The sequence below is a fragment of the Artemia franciscana genome, chromosome 13 (assembly GCF_032884065.1).
Source record: "Artemia franciscana chromosome 13, ASM3288406v1, whole genome shotgun sequence".
Classification (NCBI taxonomy): domain Eukaryota; kingdom Metazoa; phylum Arthropoda; class Branchiopoda; order Anostraca; family Artemiidae; genus Artemia; species Artemia franciscana.
The window spans coordinates 4,150,732-4,172,125 of NC_088875.1; the positions used below are offsets into that span (position 1 = coordinate 4,150,732).

Sequence of the window (21,394 nt, forward strand, 5' to 3'; positions counted from 1 at the left end):
GCTTTAGCATAACGAGCGAGGGATTGCAGAGGGGACAACCCATTTCATATACGGAGTAATTTCTGTTCGTTTTAAGTTTTGATGTCGCTCCTTACTTTCAGTTAAAAAAGCTAGTTTTTTTTTATTCAATTGTAGATAGGAGCTTGAAACTTCTACAATAGGGTTCTTTGATACGCTGAATCTGATGGTGTCTATGACTTTTAGGGGGTGTTTCCCCCTACTTTCTAAAATAAGGTAAAATTTCTCACGCTCGTAACTTCTGATGGGTAAGACTAAACTTGATGAAACTTATATATTTAAAATCAGCATTAAAATGCAATTCTTTTGATGTAGCTATTGGTATCAAAATTCCGTTTTCTAAAGTTTTGGTTACAACTGAGCCAGGTCGCTCCTTACGACAGTTCGTTACCATGAACTGTTTGATTCATTTTGCTTTAAAAAATTTCATATTCTCTTGGTGATATAGTTCTAGCAGTTAATGTATTGCAGTCGGGGTATGTATACGTTAATTGTGGAAAAACACGCAGCTCTTCATGGGACGTTTTACAAACGGTGTCGATGGCAAAGCCAATACAAATGTCTCCTCACAGGAGACGGAGAAGTTCTCCCAAATGTTATCCCGCAGAAACCAAAAATGTTTGGGTTTCATACTTGCTCCTTCCCATCAGGGAATGTATTAATCCCCCCCCCCCATGGTCAGACCTTTGATTCCAAACTTTTTGATAATTCTAAACCTATAAAATTAGAGACATAACTCTTCCAAGAAACGTGCACTTCACTTAAATTGCTCAGGAAGCCTGAAGAAATGGAGATTTTCCTTCTCGTTCGAGGTATTTTCTGACTGTTTTATTCTTTACGTTTAATTTAAACTAACATTTTTTTTTTTACATTTTCCATTGTGTTCTTTAATTTATTAAAAGTGCGTGAATTATTCGTCGATGTTTCTCTAAAGTGAAAAGAAGATCAAGCTTGTTTAGGTGGTTTAATTCTCTCTCCCGGAGGCCCCCCCCCCCCGTCATGATTTCCCCTTTGGTATTACAAGAGCGCAGTTCCTTTTGTTATGAAGTATAGTAGTTTCGATTATCATTTAAAAAAGAAGAAAAAACATTAGACTATTAATTAGACATTGAACTATTAGAGGAAAAAGCCCTCATTACTTCATAAAAAAGCTTCATGTAAACACATACAAAAAAAGAAGCGAATAAATATGCACAATAGAATAAGGCTTGATAATGTGGAAAGACAAACTACGTAAGAGCTTCACCCTTCGAGACCTGTAAAAGAAACATATATAAAACATCAGTTTCTAGCAATCAAGAATTGCTTGATACCCTTGACAACGAAAATAAACATAAATAAAAAATAATACAAACAAGAATAATAATTTATTCATCACCCACGCGATACATAAAGTAGATATGGCGGAGCAAGAATGCATAAAAAAAGACAAAGAAACAAATATATACACAAAACCAGCGAAAGAAACAGATAAGACGGTGGTGAGGAGATAGGCGCGCATAAACTGTACTGGAGAGTTTTCTGGGTAGAATATCCAACTTTAAAATTAAAACACAAATCAAAATACAGATAAGCAAAATAAACGTAAATCAAGGATTGCTTGACATCTGGAAAACCAAAAACGTAGAATACTGTGAAATCTTATAACCGTCCTGCAAAATATTCAGTTCTAGCAAAGTTTTCCCTTGAAACTTTTGAGTAGCCCCACAGCTGTCAAAAAGTTCGTCGTAACGAACTGTAGTAAGGAGTGACCCAGCTCAATAGTAACCGAAACTCTAAAAAACGGAATTTTATTATCAATACCTACATCAGACGAATCGCATTTATATGCTGATTTTAAATATATTAGTTTCATCAGGTTGACTAATATTTACATATAGTAAGGGTTATTGGGAAGTGTACATAAGTTTTCAGGGGGGACTTCTTTTGTTTTGAAGGGGAGATGTGGGTCGGGGGAGGGGGCTTCGTAGGAGGATCTTTCCGTGGAAGAATTTATCATGAGGGAAGATAATTTTAATGAACGGGCTGCAGGATTTTCAAGCATTATTAAAAAAAAACAATGATTAAAAAAAAATTCAGCAGGAAGTAAGGAGCAGCATTAAAACCTAAAAAGAACAGAAATTATTACGTAAATGAGGGGGTTCTTCTCCTCCATAATACCTCACTCTTTACGCTAAAGTATTTTTTTTTAGTAATTTCAACTATTTATTCTACGCCTTTGTGGTTCAGGGGTCATTCTTAAAGAACTGGGACAAAATTCAAGCTTTAGTGTAAAGAGCGATGTATTGACGTGGGGGCGTATGACGTTTGAGCCCCCTCATACACGCAATAAAAATATACAAATATAGAAGTGTTTTACGTAAGTTAGTTCGTAAGTTACGTATATTTATTACTAATAAAAACGTTCGTAAAAAATAAAACGTTCTAGTTGCCTTTTTAAGTAGCCAAAAATTGGAGGGCAACTAGGCCTCCTCCCTCACCCCTTTTTTTACCAAAATCGTCCGATCAAAAATATGAGAAAGCCATTTAGCCGAAAAAAATTAATATGCAAATTCCGTTTTAATCATTCATATGCGGTGAGCCAAAATCAAAACATGGATTAATTCAAAAATGTCCAGAAATTAAAAAAAAGCAAATTTTTTAACTGCAAATAAGGAGCGACATTAAACTTAAAACGAACAGAAATTATTCCTTACATGAAAGGGGTTGTCCTCTCTTTAACGCCTCGCTCTTTACGATAAAGTTTTTTATTGTTTTAAAAAGTAGAGTCGTGAGAAAGAGCCAAACCTTAGCGTAAAGAGTGAGGCGTTCAGGAGGGGACAACCCCTTTCATGTACGGAATAATTTCTGTTCATTTCAAGTTTTAATGTCGCTACTTACCTGCAGTAAAAAAAATTATTTTTCATATTTAATTTCTGAACATTTTTGAATTAATGCATGTTTAATACAGATATGTTAGTAATAAACTAAAAAATATACGATAATATTTTACTTAATGAGAAAATATAACAAGTTTTTGGATGGAATATACAGTATTTACAATATGATCTCAAGTCACCTCAACTTTTTTTTGCTATGGTTGCCTTGTTCAATATATTTTTTTAAAGCCTATTTACATACTCACGGTTTCAAAATTATTCAGCATAAAGTTTCACGTTTTTAGCTTTTTAGTTACTTCAGCTTTTTATTTTAGTTTGTTTACTCTACTCACCGACTTGTTTCGTTTTTTTTACACCGATTTTTGCTTGTTTGTAACAAGAATTTGAGAGCAATTTTTCTACTCCTTCCAAATGTTCAATTACTTCCAACCTTATCGGTATATACACCTCTGATGACAGCGCAATAATGTAACATCAAAGTTCCTCCTTCTTGCATACTCCACCTTGTATGAACAAAACAGCATAAACGGGTGGTTGAGCACAAAAAGAAGTATAAACAAACGTAACCACGTAATAAACGTAAAAAATGTAACCAGCATTAGAACCATGTTTTTTACTTATTTTTATTTCTAATTCAAAATTTCCAAGTTTAATTTCCATGATATCAAAATTTTTGAATATAACGCTCAGAATCCACCAACAATTTTCTGCAGGAATATTTGTGCTTTGTTGTATGTTAGGAATACTTTTTGCAAGCTCACGGAAATCCATTTTTTGGTAAAAATGTTACTAAAATTTTTTTGTTAGGGATTGGAAACATGTATTTAGCATATCAACATTCTCGAACAATAAATTACACTAATTTACTTTTAATGGCTTAACATCTTTGACAGGCTATACGAAAAATAAAAAGAAGCATACAAAATACATAATACATAAATATGCACTATATAAGACAAGGTAGCGCGAGGGTAAGAACAGTTGTTTGTGGCAACTTAGGTTCGAATCTAGGACAAAATAAATCTCAAGGCTCGTTTTCAAAATGGAATGAAAAGTATCAAATATTTTTTTTTCTCGAGAATCCATGTTAATAAGTAAAAACAAGGTGTGCAAAACAGATTACGCTTCACATAGCATGCTCTTCTCAACTCATTTTCCTCAACTCACTACCTTTTTTAATTTACACATGTATAACCTAGGCCAATTAGATATCAATGTTATGTACAGCTCAGTCATTTTTAGGCGCCTAGTTTTCACTTACATAGTTTTCATTACATAGATTATCCAATTTTTTTTTCTACTATATAGTCCATTTTGATAAAGTTAATTTTTTGAAATATATTATTTGAGCGCACATGAAAAAACACACACAAACACTTACTTTTAAAGCAATTTTCAAGTTAAAGTAATTAAAATCAGTAAACACAATATTTAAGAAAGAAGCGTATGGAACACTTTGAAAATTACATTTTATTCAATGGATTCACTGATAAATATTGAATTGGATCTATCAGCAATCTTTCAATGCACACATTGAAAAGTAAAAGTAAAACTAATTTTAATAGGAAGTAAACTATTTGATGAGGAAATTACCCTTTTTAAGAACTGAGAAATAGTGAAAGTGAATTATTAACTTTATAACTCGTTACACAAAGCATTGCATCCAAAAAAACTACTATTTGTCGCTATGTCTTGCGCCAGAAACCAAGATTGGCCCAAACGGAACTCAAATCTTACAAAGTTCATCAGTTATGTAATAGCAGGGGTAGGCCGCAACGATGCTCCCGAAAGAAGTGACTTTAGTCATGACTAAAAAAGTGACAAAAAGTGACAATCAAGAGGCACTCAGAGCACTGGCAGATGAACTACACAAGTCCCAGTTACTGCCTTATGATCATCATCGCCCTCTAAAAGCCCGTGAGGTTACGGAAAAGAAGGCTGGAAGTCTTAGATTAATTTATTTTTGCATACAAAAAGAGAACTTTAATGAAATCGCAATGTCAATTAAGGCACAAGCAACAAAAAACCTTAGTTACTCAGAACTTTGAATGTTTCGAACAGGAATAAACCGTACGAATGGCGTCCATGAGTAAGTGTAACCAATCATCGGTAGAATTACACTTAATATAATTAGCGTTATCACTTCTTAGGCTTTTTGAAAGGCGATCCATCAGTTCTGATTTCCTTTTCAAAACAGGTACCTCCACAATTAAGGCCACATCTGGCCTTTCCTATTCTTCGGAACGAACTTTTAATGCTGCTTTCAGCACCCTTTGAGCCTGATCAATGTTCAAAAAGTCCTTCTCTTCTACTGCTTTCTTCAGACATTCTCCTGCTTCTTTCAGAATAGTATCACCGATTTATTTCTTCTGTTTAGCCATCTTTCTGCTTTTTTCTGTTTTTTTTTTATTCTAGCGCCGTTATTTTCTGATTCCTCTGGACTAGGTCCTGGACAGCCAATTCCACATCTTTTTTTTCAGCTTCAAGATTTTTTTTTTTTCACAATTCATCCTGTTTTCGACAAATATGGTTAAGTTCATATGAAGGTCTAGCTGATCTGGAAAAACACAGCAGATTCTTTGTGATTGGCACACGCTCGGGTTTGTTCTCATAGTTGCGCAGAGCATTAGCAGCAAAACTTTAGCGTTTAGGATACTCTCTTCTGTACGGGCTTGCATGCTAGTCATCATCAGAGCTGAACGATAAAATCCTTGCTCAACGTCTATGCTTCCATGACAGAGCAAAAGAGCTGCTCTAACTACTCGACCCGAGGCCTGATATTTCACTTCACCACCTGGTGTCTCCAGTTCTAGAATCTTTTGCCAATAGTTACCAATTCGTGTGCTGTTTGTGGGTGATGCCACAGGATCCGACTGTAATAATAACCATTCTCCCTGGACTTTCTCTATTCTCGTCACCAACAGAATTCTCTTGCAACATAGAAAGCATTACTGCAACCTATTGGCTGAAAATCAGGCTTGGGAAGGCTGAGGCAGCTAATACTTCAGAAAAACTCGATGTTCAGAGGGCATTTTGCCAGAAAATACTATACAGCAGCTTTGACGTGCTTCCAAATTCCTAGGAAAAAAATTCCTATCTTTCTGAGTTTCTTTCGAAGAAGCAGGAGATTGTATAGGCTTTCAAACCCCACGACGGGGTGATGGTTGACATCATCAGCACGCACAATTTGTCTGAGAGGAACTGTGCATAAGCGACACAACTGGAAATCCAGCAAATGAATCAATGGCTTTTGTCCTTGAAACACTCCAGCGAATGCAGTGGAAGTATTTGCGGAACTCACAACAAACTTGATTTCGGCTTTCATTGTCGGCTTTCTTAGCCAAAAGACAATTTTTAGATACTTTGGATTTGAAATAAAGTACTTTAAGCCCTTTTTTATGGCATGAATTCCAGAAAATATCCAATCAGAGCAGGCCATTCCTCAATCAAGCGGTTTGCAGCTTCTCCTATGATCTGCCACCTTGCGGGGACGTGCTTCACGAACTCATGTCGTGGAGCCTTAACTTTTGCCTGACACTGGCTAAAATCGTCACAACGAGCGGACCATCCACTGAAGAAATTATAAAACAGCAATTATCACATCAGAACATTCCTACTGAGTTCCCGTAGTCCTTTTTGGGACGCATTATGCCCTGCGCGGATGTTGTAGGTACCAATATTTAAAGATTTTTTTTAATACCACTTTTTCTTTTCCAACTCAACAATTGACTAAACTTTCCTATTGGCAGCTGGGCCATGAGGCCACAAGCATCAACAGTCTTTCATGTGGAAGTCCTTCATCTTCCATCTGGAGGAGCTTCTTGCTCATATCCTCACTAGTAGCATGTCCCACATGATATGCCGAGTTATAACCAGTTTTTGATCCTTCGCTCAGTGCCGGACCCTTATTTAACGCTCTTTCATCCCAGAATTGTTTTTGGTCTGATCATATCCAGTACAAAGTCAGACATCTGGATGTCTTCAACCAAAATTTCTCTAAAATATGGAAGAATTGCATCTGTCAACAAGTACGTCATTTTTTTTTTTTTATTTAGCGAGAAGCCTTCCAGGCCAGCACCCAGAAACTTAGTTCGAAAGATATTGGCAACAGCATCACACGAAGATGCAGCAAAAGAACTGGCTATGGTCTTCAAGGCCCATTTTATTTCTACCTTTAAATCCGCATCTCTCTTGGAAAACATCTCAAACCTCTTTGGTTGAAGTTTATCCAGTGAGTCTCAGTTGACTTGTGTTTAGCACAGTAGACGCGTTCAGTTTGTATTCTTTTTTGGTGGCATGTTGAAAGGGAGCTTGAAACCCTTTTTGGCAGCGGAGTGTCTTTGCATATTTTCCAGTAAAATAAACTGTCATCATTACTACTCTTGGGACGCCACTCTTGCACTATGCATCCAGTCCCGTCTTTTCTACCGAACCAATTTTCCGAAAATTTCACCTTACCTATCACTCATATATTTATCCAAACAAATATAAGCTCATAAAGCCAATGAGAGACACTTATTTCTTCTTACGTTTTGACGTCTCCTAAACTTATGGGTCTTAATTTGTACCATCTACAGGCAACAGCCAAACACAAAAAAGAGAAGCAAATGCTGGAACCCCAACTTAAGGATCTGGGCCAAAATATTCCTCTTATAAACAACCAATTTGGGTGGATACTCAGTGAACGGAGGCCCAAGAGCAGCTATGGGAGGATTATTTATCAAGGGCGAACCTACTTTTTCTAAGAGCTTGAATCTTCAACCTTCCGTTAGTTTACTAAATTGCTGAAAAAAAGCTCAAAACCTGAACAAAAAAAGCAACTTTAGGGACAAATTCAGTGAAAAAGTGACAAAAAGTGACACGTCCTAAAGAGAATGACAAAAAACGAAAAAAGTGACTACAGCCGATCCCTGTAATAGCTATTCGATTTAAGGTATCAAAAAAGGCATATAAGGTTCCACCAGCAATCTCCCTTCCTCCTAAAGAGCACCCTCCAAAATGTTGCACTTAAGCATATTTTTATTCAGTCTGCTATTTCATAGCTAGAAATAATTTGAAACAGTTAAATCAGGGCCACTGAATATGAACAACTCATAAGACCTGAAACTGGCAACAGTTTTGAAAAACAATGTTGAAATAAACACCATCTAGCGATTGGTGACTGTGTTTAATTCGAAACTGCTGCATACTTGTCTTTTCAGGCACTAGAAAATGTAGGGAAGGGAAAATCTAGAAGATTCTTCCACATTAGACCTACAAGCTAAGAGTTAACTAGCCTATTTAACATGCTAAGACTTTCCCAAACTAAACCTAGGTCTAGTTATACAGATCTGATTTTGATTTAAAACGATTATGGAAAATAGAAATGTGGGTCATTTGTCACTTACAGAGAACTTTCACTTCAATTATACAGAACTGCACTGTCAGTATTTAATCGCTATCCTCAAATGCTAAATAGCCAAAGATAAGGCTTTTACATTTTTTCTATTCTCTTTGAAATATAAATTAAATTAAGAAAGAAATAGTTTCACATGAAAAAAAGAGCAACATAAAGACTGCTTTGACTTCAGCTCCTTCCACCAATTCCACTACCATTTATACTAAATTTCAGGTTTGTTTTAATGGAAGCATATTCGAAGCTAATTAATATGGACAGTTTATAATTTGCAATTTTTTCATTCACCTATTACCTTTCCAGACATTTAAAGTGAAGATTTTACTGTTTAAAGCAACTATATTCGTTCCCAAAGTATTGCGATAAAGAGTAGCAGGAAAAAGAACAAGAAAAGAAAACGTAGATGAAGAGAAAAAAATTAATGAATTAAAACCTCTTCATGAGAGCTAGTGAAAAGGAATAGCAGCAAAGAGACTGCTGATAAATAATCCTGAGACTATAAACTTGCTTTTTTTACTTGCTTAAACTTTCGCACATGAGAATCAATCAATGGATAGTTGCTTTTCTTTCTCTTTATTCCCTCCAGAAAGATAAAAGAGCGAATCAGATTTTTATAAGGCAAGATTGTATATCTCGCCAAAGTATCTCTCTTTCCGACATACTTTTAAAATTTAGCTAAAAATCATAATTTTATGAACTTGATTCTTTTCGACACGTAATAGCAACATTCAAAAATTTCTTGCGCCATCTGCATTTATGACTCTATGGCAATTCAGATTCCTATGAAAGACACCAGATGACAATATTTATGATGTGGTTTGTCAATGGCTACTTGCAAGTCCCAAGCACCAACACCCACCATCCTGCAGGCAACTATAAAACTGTAAAAGCCAGTTTAGCTGGCAATTTTTATCAAAGACCATGAAAACTGTGTTGAACTAAATAATTCTGAATAATGCGATTGGCCTACAAAAATATACAAAGCAGTCACTCTTGTTCTCTTTTACATAACCTTAAAAAACCCTAAAAAACAGAAAAGCACACATTAGAAAACCTAACTAAAATGAACCAAACTAAAAATGCGTTGGGGAATGTTGCACTTCTGAAAAATTTCAGGCCCATCCACATAAGACTACTCCTATAGCCCTTACGAAACTCATTTTTAATCCTTTCACAAATCCCCTTTATTATGGAGGGACAGGTTAGCATTAAAACAGATTTCTATCATTTAATATCACCTGGCTTCATTATTACACATCTACTACCAAGTAAACAAAGAGTAAAACGATCCAAATATTCTACAAGAAAAAACTTACCCTGGCTTCCAAGTATTCAATCTTCCTTTCCAAGGCTGTTAATTTTTCGTTCAAGAGGGCAAGACGGGAACGGCATGACATGTCTAAAAGAAGAAAAAGACGATACTGAAGATTATTAGTTATATTTCAAGCTTAACGATGGAATTTTAAGTCTGACCCAGGAATCACATACAACACTTGTAACAGCTGACAACCATGCTGAAGTTATGACATCCACACTAACAAATACAGCTAATCATGCTATCCCCAAAACAACGACCAGGAAAATAATCCCTAAGCAAACCCCCACAATCCCTAATCCGTAAAGCATGGTGGACAAAAGGAATGCCAAATTAACTGGAGATCAAAAATGCAGCTAGGAGAACATACCTAAAAAAACGTACCAAAATCTTCTGCTACATATTTAAGTAAATTAAAAGCAGAGGCTAATCTCACAATAAATGGTAAATTACAATTACAGGAATAATTTTGCAAATAGCCTTTCCAGAGAAACATGTCAGCCAGTTATACATAAACTTATAAGCAAAATCTGTGAAAAAAAACATCCCCCAAACCACTTCAGAATGAACTGCTATATGATAATACCCATTATGACAATGATACTGAAAAGGCAAAATTATTTGCAACCCTTTTCTCAAAAAAGCTAACACCAAATGATAGAAGTATCACCACTCAAATCTTGATAAATCCAATTTACCAGCCCCGCCCAGGTTAAGAGTATATAAACCGTCCATTCTCAATACATGAGTTGAACAATGCAGTACAACATATTAGGGCCAATGATATAAGTAGCTATGATGATATACACCCAACATGGATAAAGAATCTTACCCCTTTGTACAAACAGAAACTCCTAAATTGCTATAACCAAGCTCTGGCCACATCTACATTCCCAAATGTTTGGAAATGTTCATCTCTTCTACCAATTTTAAAGAAAAACATACCTCAATTTGACCCTGAGTCGTAGAGACCTTTTATGATTACTCCTGTGCTGGGAAAAGTAATGGAGAAAATGATTTGACATCGGCTGCTATGGTTTGTTGAGAAGAATAACATGATACCTCATACTCAAACTGGCTTCAGGAAACACCACTCCTCAACAGATGCTTTTATATTGTTAACAAATACAGTGAGTGAATCTCTATCCAAAAATAATGTCCTAATTGCTGCATTCCTAGACTTTGAAGGGACATACGACAATGTTAACCACCAGACTTTTATTTAAACTGGCAAATCTTGGATTACCCCCCAAGCTTGTATCTATTATAAAATCTTTCATAGAAAATCAAAGTTTCATTGTTTGTGTAGTTTCCGCCTCCTCACGCAAAACTAAAATAAACAAAGGTCTTCCACAGAGTGCAGTCCTGAGCTGCCTCCTCTTTTCCCTATTTATCCGGTACATAAACCTCCCACACACCAATTTACAATATGCCGATAATCTGGTATTATGGGGAACTGGCAACACCTTTGAGATTGCACATTCAAAGTTGTAAAAACACTTTTCCAATTTGAAAAGTTTTCTCAAAATTCTGATTTACCTATTGCACCCACCAAGTCAAAAATCCTCCAATTCCACCATAAACGAAATAATATTAATGAAAGGTTAACTCTAAATTGAATAATTATTCCAGAGGACAATCAAATCAATTACCTAGGCCTCACACTTGACCAAAAACCTAATTTCCACCTTCACATTACAAGCACAATAAAAAATGCTATGGAAAAACAAGGATAATAAAAAGAAAACTAGTCACTCCTTGGGGCTGTAATGAGAAAACATTATTTCAATTTTATAAATCACATATAAGACCCCATATTGATTATGGCCTTATCGTTTATGGTGCTTGTGCTAAGACCCATATGCAAAAAACTGAAACAACACAAAATGATATAATCCGTCTCCTATTTAGTATTAGGAAACCAAAAAACACCAAGTTTCTGCTTAGAGAGAGGGGACTATCAACAATAAATGAAAGAAGAAGATTTCTTTTAAATAATTATCTTAAAGAAATTGAAGCCAATAGCTCTCATACCCTGCAAAACTGGTTAAGAAATGTATGTGTATAGAGGCATTGCAAAAGATTATGCCAATACCCAGAATAATTCCCAGTCCCAGTAAAATCTATTGCACCCACATCCCCCCCATGGAGTTGGTCAATCCCCATAATAAATACTGATTGTGGACTAAAGAACTTAACCCCATTGCTTTTATAAAGAAAAAAATTGCCAAGCTTAATACAGTCACATATAAAAACCAATTCCGAATTTTTGATGCAGATTTCTGCTGATGGATCAAAAATGAATGAGGAAGTGGCAAGTGGAGCGTTTGTCCCAACCCATAATATTGCTTTGGGCGAGAGATTGCATGACAATGCGTCTGTAATATCTCCTGAGTTAAACGCCATAATCATGGCATTAGAGTACCTCACGATAATGATTTCATGATTCTTAATTTATAAAATATTGTAGTTTATTCTGACTCTTTATTAAATAAAAAAACAAGCTTTATTAACTGAAAGTAAGGAGCGACATTAAAACTTAAAACGAACAGAAATTACTCCGTAAATGAAAGGGGCTGTTCCCTCCTCAACGCCGCGCTCTTTACGCTAAATTTTGACTCTTTCTCTCAACTCTACTTTTTAAAACAGTAAAACACTTCAGCGTAAAGAGCGGGGCGTTGAGGAGGGAACAGCCTCTTTCACATACGGAGTAATTTCTGTTCGTTTTAAGTTTTAATGTCGCTCCTTACTTTCAGTTAAAAAAAAACTTATTTTTTCAATTTAATTTCTGAACGTTTTTAAATTAAGGCATGTTTTTATTTTGGCTGTCTACACAAGAATAACTAAAACGAAATTTGCATTTTTTTTTTTTTTTTGGCTAAATGGCTTTCTCATAGTTTTGATCGGACGATTTTGAGTAAAAAGGAGCAGGAAAGGAGGCCCAGTTACCCTCCAATTTTTTGGTCAAACAGTTCATGGTAATGAACGTACAGAGCAACCCGGCTCAAGAGTAAATGAAACTCTAAAAATTTTGATACTAAAAGATATCTCAAAAGAATCAAATTTTCATGCTGATTTTAAATATATAAGTTTCATCAAATTTAGTCGTTGTCATCAAAAGTTACGATCCTGAGAAAATTTGCCATATTTTAAAAATAGGGGGAAACACCCCCTAAAAGTTACAGAATCTTAGCAAAAATCACACCATCGCATTCAGCGTATCAGAGAACCGTGTTGCCAAAATTTCAAGCTACTATCTACAAAAATGTGGAATTTCGTATTTATTGCCAGAAGACAGATCACCTGAAGACAGATCCATACAGTAAACTGTATGGAACAGTAATTGATACGAATTTGTTTAGCAGCAATATAGATATTACATAAAACACTGGGATATTGATGTCTTTCTATCCATAGGTCAACAGATTCCATACCTCCAGGGGAGGGATCTCTTGTTCTAAAAGAGTCAAAATTATGCTCTAAAATAAATATTTGTACACACATTTACATGCTGTTGATAAGAAATAACCTCTATTGGAAGTTTGGAGTAATGTTAAAATGTGGAGAACACAAGTCTAACTTGGCAGTACTTTCTCTAGATGTGTACATAAATCTTCTAGCAAAACAGTAAAATTCAAATAGCAAGAGAATTAAAAGACTTACCAAATGAATTCAAAAAATCACTTATTTTCTTGATACTGTTTGTGACAACTTCAATAAACTCCCTATTTGCCCAATCTTGTTGTGTCTGTCGTTGTATTATCTCCTTATGAGACATTTTAGTCAATCCTTTTTTTTTAAATTGTCAATTCTCTAAAAATAAATATAATGAAGATCAATACTTTTGCTTATTTACAGGTACTTGGGTTTATTCATTAAAGCATTCATTTGAATTACTCTTCATCTATAATAGGCCTAATCTTCTTGACAGGGATTTCCAAACACATTTTTGCACCCTTGGTATTCTCCCTTTCCCCGGAGTACTAAAACTAAAAACTTGAGACACTATTTATCAAATATTTCAAATAGCTTAATTTTTGGTCCCACAATAAATTGCAGATATACTTAATTCCTACTCTTGCAGTAATATTACTTCCACACAGAGCACTAGACCCTTCCAACATCCTCATCACATACTCACCTGGTATGCCGTTTCTCTTAAAACTGAGTCTATAATTTCGCTACGAATTTTATCTACATACTTTATACACCAATAAATGTCCATCTGCATCTACTATCCCAAGTTATTCACTGGGCATTACAGCCAAGAAATTTATTTGTAGAGTGGTATAGTAAAGGACTGAGCATTGGTGCCAGATGGTTTCATATGGCACTTCTTCATCAATTTTCCCTCTTCACGAGCTGTAAGTTATGAATTAGGCCCTAACGGCTATCAAAATTAATTCACATGCACCCATAAAAGTAGCATAGATATCAGATTCCGATGATGTCCTTCAGCTCCATAGCAATCTTTTCACATTAGTGCTACTGATTCAAACCTGATTTAGACACAGATTGAGATGCTACAATATGGAAACTAATGGCCTGTCTTCAAAGTAACCTCATTGACCTTAAACTTCAGCATATGCCCAGTCATTAAGGTATGAAATATAATGAGGGAGCAGAAAAAGACGCGGTAACTCTTTAATCAATTCAATTGACTGTGAGGAGAAATCCCAGGCCTTGAGGAATATAACTAGAAGAAATGCTAATCCAAAAGCAACAATGTCCGTTTGTCTAATATTTTCTTTTTTATGGAGGGGGGAAGGACAATGTTCTTTACTTTAAAATTAATTGCTATTATCCGATCCCGAGGAAAGAAGAGTCTAATTGGAATCAACAGAATAACTAATTTTGCAGACCAGAATCCCTTAATTGCTTTATCTTTGGATGTCAGTCCATCTAGAACAAAGTAGTCCACATAAAGGAGATTTTCCGTAATGCAAATTTCAAGCCCAATACCAATGAGTTGCTGCTTTCAAGCCTCCCAAGGTCACTCTGAACCTTCCCTCTATAGAAGACTGTAAGTTTCTTGAAATGCTACAATGTCAGATAAAAGTGTATATTCATTGAGATCACAAATTCACCCTTTGTTCTCAACAAATAGAAAAATAAACAGGAAGTGAAAAAGAGATACAAACAGACATAAGAAGGCTCTCTTTTTAAAGGAGAAACCTTAACTGACTTGCCTAGAGCCAAGTCAACCATGGTTCTGACTGTAAATCATCTGATAGAGATGATGATCCCTACCTGCAATTACTAAAATATGCCTGTAGATGGCATTGCTTTCCTGGTACAACTCATAATGAGTCACCAGTTGCAATCAAAACTACTAAGAACAGCTGATCATCTAGAAATGAAACCAGTTACCTTTGTGGTACTTCTTAGAAGTCATGAGCAAACAGCTGGATGACAAAAGCATCAATACAACAAATCAGCAAAATCCCCTCTTAAACCAGCAGATTATGCATGCATCCAAACTTTTCCACAAGGTATTTGGAATCCAGCCATAGTTATTGCTTGTTCAAATTACATACAGTGAAATTAGAAGAGGGATCAGTGATTAGAGAGAACAGAACAGAGGGATCAGAGCAAAAGAAACTTTTTTGTCATTCCTAATACAGTCCTAACAATCAGCAATGTACAACCAGATCAGCTTCAACAAACAACAAATCTCCTAACAGGCCTTCTGGAAGCACTCCATAATCCAAAATATCACCAGCAGTAACAAGCATAGTACCCAACAAAGGTTTCAGGGTGCCTGTTGGGTGTCCCAAAAACAGGACATAATGCTAGCACCCAGCATATGGACAGAGCTTTTCCTGAGCTAATCAAAACACATATTGAAAGAGCTCACAGGCCACCTAAAAGGCTCAACTGATAAGTAAGAATGGTACGAGAGCAAGACACAAGTTATTAGTGAACATAAGGAGTGAGCAGTAATGCATGCAAGAATTGAGCTTACATAGGTAGTTAATAGTAGTATCTAAGTCAACTCATGATGGTTCCCATGATTACTTATTGTTGCATCCAAGAGATATGGGTTACTCAAATGACAGAAGAAAGAAGATGCAACATCCTGTTATATTTCTCCTTCTGTTCCTTGCTTGTGCCTTACTTATATGGTGTTTTATTTTATAAGTAGCTTGGGCTATTCAATCTGAATAACACAAATATTGCAAAAAGGTTACAAACACCCAAAAACTACTGAAAACTAAGCATTATGTTTGCAGTTAGTACATCAATGAAGCAGTCCTGGTTTAAAGATAGCATCCTGGTAAGACCCAAAGCCACTTATCATCAAAATAAATCCACTATTACATGGATCTTAGCAAATAAGTCTGTGTTGACCCATTTGCTGGATCAATTCCTAAAAATATTGTATTGGCAGGCTATTCCAGGTCAAAAAAGATTAATTCACATCTGGATTGTTCATTAACCCCTAAAAGCAGGGTTGGGAGTCCATATAGCCTTCAAAATTCGACTTGGGTTACAAAAGTGGTCTTGGATCTTGAGATAATTCCTATAATTTCTTATATTGCAGATGCAATGTGTATTTTTTTTTAAATATTTGGTCTGTGTGAAGTTAGAAGACAAATCTTATTTCAAAATATGCAGAATAACTGTACCTAACACATTTTGCATGCAGACCTGGTATACTTTACCCCACCCCTCCCTCAATGTGGAAATATGTAGCCCAAATTTGTTTCTAAAGTATTTTTGTCATCATGCTTAGGTATATTTGAACAGGATTAACCTAACTCCACTTCTTGAGTGTTGTCGATATAACAGATAAGTGCTGATTATTCATTTTAATTTCTATTTTTTTTCTGTTTCATTTGTTCATTGACAGCAATTTCTGTTCGTTTTTGGTTTGAATTATTAGACTTCATCTTTGCTTCCTTTAATTTTTTTTTTTTTTAATTTTCTCAGTTGATGGATGAGTTCCACCTCAGCTTCCAGTCAACATTTGCTGCAAAATCTTTGTCAACTCCTGCTTTAAATGAACAGAGGGTGACAGACTGCAAAATCTTCTCTGTCAACACATTCCACAGAGGTGCAGTTCTAACAGTAAAATATGGTCTGAGACAGAAGTGACGGTATTAATACTTTGTTCTAACTTCAAGATGCCAAGACCTAGATTGTTTAGTAATTTACAAGTTTCAGCTTATAATATGTGCCTCCAATTAGGCTCCACTGTTGACTATCACTGTATTTAAAACTGATGGTCTTCCATATAGCTAAACTATTCAAAGTAATCATATATTCACATGTGAAAGGGACATATTAAAGAAACCTAATGATAAAAAAATTCACTTTCTGGGTGGTACAATAGATTCTACAGTGATTTAACTATCAAAGTAGTGATTAGCTGCATGAGATTGCTGGATCACGGGCCTAAAAAATGATCTATATAGGTTAGAAGTTTGAGAAAATTTGTTACATACATGATATTCGCCTCAGTAGTGTTTGTATTGTTTTTAGTGTATATGATGCAGGTAAAATTACAAAAGAAACATGATTGATAAGAAAAATGAGTGACATCATATTTTTGAGTACATTTCAAGAGAATAAATTACATCATTTCTGCCACCTCAGGAGTGAATGTATTTTTTTTAATATATATGATGCATGCAATATTACAAAAGCTACATAGCTAATTATAAAATAACAAGTGTAATTAGTCTATTAACAAAAGGTGTTTAAGTAATTTCATAATACCTAGAGCAAGTAAGAGAGTAAGCATAATACCTATAGGACAAAGAACGGACCTATACTATCAAACATGGCAAGACCAATCCAACCTGACTGGATCCAACCAATCTAAGCAGCTAAGGTGAAGGATATTTAAAAAAAAGTCTAATGTAATGATAAGCAAAAATGAATAACAAAGAAATATACAGTCAGAATACTTGCATCAGTGAAAATTACAACAAGTCAAAAACAAAAATAAAGAACAAAGAAATATCTGGTTCAAGTATAAGCAGTAGCAAGAATAAAAACAACTCAAAACAAAAGTGAAGAGCAAAGAAATATGCAGTTACAATACAAGTGACAACAAGGAGTAAAACAAATTAGAAATAAAAGTAAAGGAGAAAGAAATATTACTTTAGAAGAAAAACACCATCAAAATCTTAAATGCCAAAAAAACATGGCATAAAACCCATTACAAACCTAGAACGATGCAATAAAATACATAAACATTGTTTAGAAGTGATTGGGACCCTTCAACATTATATGTATTCCCTGGGGAGCCCTCCATTCTCCAAAGGAATAAGCAGCAAACAAAGATGATTAATTTAGAGGTTGCTACTTGCCATAAGAATCAGTATATACAAGCCTACCACATGTTGACTGCTGGGGCCTGGCTTCAAAATTGAATACACAGTTGTTTTTTTTTTTTTTGGCTCCATCCTTTTTAAAAAATTGACAGCTTAAGATTTTCTGGTCAGAAAAAACAATAAATATAGGTCTCAAGCTAAATATAGATCATTTGCTGTAGCCTTCATTTTAGAAAAAAAGTCTATCTTCAGATTGCACTTTAAATAATAATTTATCTCATTTTTTCTCAAGGGTGGATTTGTTTTTGGTATCTATAATGCATGCAAAACCATACACAATGACAAATAACTCCAAGTAGCTAAATTAAAACATCTGGAAGAAGCAACAGTAAGAATCAAATTGAATTGCAAACAAACTTTGCACAATGAAATCTGAGGTTAGGGGGCAACCTAAACAGCTAAGGCAAAAGGCACAGAAAAAAGTCAGAGGTAATGATAAACCATAATGAAGCACAATAAGGTATGTGGTTAGAATATAAGTGACAAAAGTCATCCCAACAAATTTGCAAACAATAATGAATAATAAATAAAATATGTGGCTAAGGACTTCTTCATATAATTGAAATTGCTCATTTGCCATTCTATGACTTGAAACTAAAGAATGACACAATAAATACATAATTTAGATGTTTCAGAGGGTCAGATATATACAATGGGACATACCTTGTTGTTACTGAATTATATTACAATGTAATTAAATCAAAAATAAAATTACTGGGGAATGGCTAGAAAGCAGGTTTTTTTGCTATCTATGGCATCATGCAAAATCATACAAAAGGATGAATGAATCCAAACAGCCAAAGAAAAGGCATGGAAAAATATTTCTCAGGTAATGATGAATAAAACAGAGCCATGGCAAAATCTGGGGTTAGAAGACATGCAGCAGCAAGCATCTCACCATATCACAAAGGAAAATGATGGACAAAAAAAATATGTAGTTAAAATGATGAACAATAAAATCTGATGTTAAAAGACAAGTAATAGCAAGGATCATATCCAATTGCATAAGACATCTGAAGTTAAAACAGAAGCAGCTATAAGAATCACTATGCAGTTCAGGAGAATAACCTACACTTAGTGGACATGTATTGCTCAATTAGGGAGAGGGGGAGTGGAAGTAAAGTAAAGAAATGTGCAATTGATTCAAAGAAGTGTCAAAAATTATTTCAGGCATCCTTCAAATGGTCTCTAGTACTTAATTGGGCTTTCCACTTTCCAAAATAGCAAAAATCTAAACTTGTAAAATTTACCAAATCTGGTACCAAGATTACCAAAACTTACTCTAGCTGTAAGCTGCCAAAGACAATCACAGCTACAAATAAGCTATTGATCCCTAGCCTAATCATAATCAGGGGTATATTTTCCTCACTACTATGACATTTATCTTATCTTAAGAATCTTCTGGTAGCCTCTTCAGTAAAATTCTAGCTCTTGAAAAGCTTGAAATAAACCATGGGAAGCTGTTGTCAAGGTATTATCTCTGCCCCTTCCTTATTTCTTGGGTTAAGACAATTGTATAGATGACAGTTAGGTTAAAGGCATGCCTACCTGAATTTCAATCAAAATTAAATCCTGAATTTTATGCTTTCAGTCTCTTTTTTATTGGTCCTAGTTTTCAAAAATGCAGTTTTGATAATTTCTATTGTCTCAGCAAAATTTTAAGCCATACCAAGGCCTTTTTCCTCAATTAAAGGGTACTTGTCCATTATAGCACAAACCACTCAAGATAATCATCCACTGTAGAACTATTTCTTTGTTTAGTTTCTTTCAGCTAAGCATGAGACAAGATAAAGAAAAAAGACAGAATAGATGGGAAATACATAATTTGAGCTTCAAATTTGCTTCTAAGATCTTTATTATTATTGTTGTTATGTGTTTTTTTTTCTTTTTGAATAAATTGAGCTATATATTTGCACATTATATAGGCAGTGGTGGTCATGTATTTGGACTGTACAGAGTTAGAAAACAATTCTTGCTTCATAATATCCAGAAAAATTGTAAATAACACATTTTACATGCAGTACTGCTATACCTTATCCCTACCCCTCCCTAATGTACATATATATAGCCTAAATTTGTTTCTAAAGTAGTATATTTTTATCATATTTAGGTCTACTTCATTAGAATTAACCTAACTTCACTTCTTCAGTTGTCATAATAGACTGGTACCAATTAAAGAAAATCTTCAAAGCTTCAAAAACCTTGTAAATCATGACTGAGCAAAGGTATAAGGCTTAAAATTTCTTTCCAGAGAATCTTCAGTCAGTCCTGGGTTTTACACAATGGCTTATCTACTTTTTAAGATACACAACATCACCTAATCTAAAATTTCACTCAAGAAACCTTTGAAATCCTTTGAATTAGGATTGAGCAAAGGTATAAGGCTCAGAAAACTTGTTCAATGCCTTGTTTTGTAGATCTATTTGTTAAAGTTCTATTTCTTCAAGTTTTGCTTTTATAACACAAATATTGCAATAGTCATCAAAGGTCAATATTTATTAGAGGCAGAGGGGGTGGATCTGGATACTTTAAATACCCTTCCTAGGGGATCATTGAGACTTGTGAAACCATTGCTCAAAGTTTCATTTATCAAACATAACTACTTCCAAAGATCAAATATAGCCCCTTATCTTCAATTTTACTGTCACAGAACAAAATATTGGTACCGATCATCCTTCATGATTATATAGGCCTATAAATATAAAATATAAATTTGAACAAAATATTAGTACCAATCATCCTTCATGTTATAGGCTAAAACACAGTCTAATCATTGTAACTGTCAGTAAAAAGCATGGGCATAGATTTATTCCCCCACTCTCTCTTTGATTTTGAAAGAATATTCTCCATTGAGCTAAAACAACATGGTGTATAGGCCTATATAAAGAAAAACTCAACAAGTTTTCTAGCCAAATAGATGGCTAATTTGAATGACATAGCATTTATGCAATCTTTAAATTATCTAAACAGTTGGGTATTAGATCTCACTTAGACTATATATAGCCTAGGCACATTTCAGCCTGAATTAGCCTAGATGAATGACAGAGCATTTATGCAATCTTTAAATTAACCAACCAGTTGGCTATTATATCTCTAAGACTATATATAACCTACATTTCAGCCTGAATTAGCAAACTACTCAGCTTATCAATTGGATTATATCTACACAATAGAATTAGCCAGCTAGTTATTAAGATCCAAGTTATAAAAAAAAGCTTGAGTTTAAAATAGCAAACAATTCAGCTATCAATAGGGCTACTGAAGAATTAGATAGCTAGCTGAATATCCTGATCATGTATATACTCAATTTTAAAACAGACACTAAGTCAGCTATTAATAGAGTTTTATATAGGCCTCGAATTACAAAATTTGTATAGGGGTATACAAACTAGGCTACCAATCCTTTGCCTCAAATAAATGCTTTGAAATTTTAAATTTTGGCAAA

The 21,394-nt window shown here is 34.7% G+C and overlaps 1 protein-coding gene across 3 annotated transcripts; it reads right to left on the reverse strand.

Annotated features, from left to right (window-relative positions):
* Positions 1-1,134: 1,134 nt before the first annotated feature.
* LOC136034413 (probable protein BRICK1-A) lies at positions 1,135-21,394 on the reverse strand. 3 transcript variants are annotated; one of them, XM_065715579.1, is made up of 4 exons: positions 21,347-21,394; positions 13,271-13,420; positions 9,609-9,691; positions 1,135-1,274 (listed from the first exon to the last, which is right to left on the reverse strand). In XM_065715579.1, the coding sequence occupies exons 2-4, from the start codon at positions 13,383-13,385 to the stop codon at positions 1,248-1,250; spliced, it is 225 nt and encodes a 74-aa protein (XP_065571651.1). In that variant the 5' UTR covers positions 13,386-13,420; positions 21,347-21,394; the 3' UTR covers positions 1,135-1,247. The 3 variants fall into 3 exon arrangements, with proteins under 3 accessions (XP_065571651.1, XP_065571650.1, XP_065571652.1); XM_065715578.1 differs by having other exon boundaries at positions 21,314-21,394; XM_065715580.1 differs by lacking the exon at positions 21,347-21,394 and adding an exon at positions 14,978-15,044.

Excerpts from the sequence above, each read along its gene's own strand:
- LOC136034413 (XM_065715579.1), bottom strand. The coding sequence starts at position 13,385 with ATGTCTCATAAGGAGATAATACAACGACAGACACAACAAGATTGGGCA. Across the intron at positions 9,692-13,270 it reads TGATTTTTTGAATTCATTTG|ACATGTCATGCCGTTCCCGT; the intron begins GTAAGTCTTTTA and ends TTCTTCTTTTAG. Across the intron at positions 1,275-9,608 it reads TTGAATACTTGGAAGCCAGG|GTCTCGAAGGGTGAAGCTCT; the intron begins GTAAGTTTTTTC and ends TTTCTTTTACAG.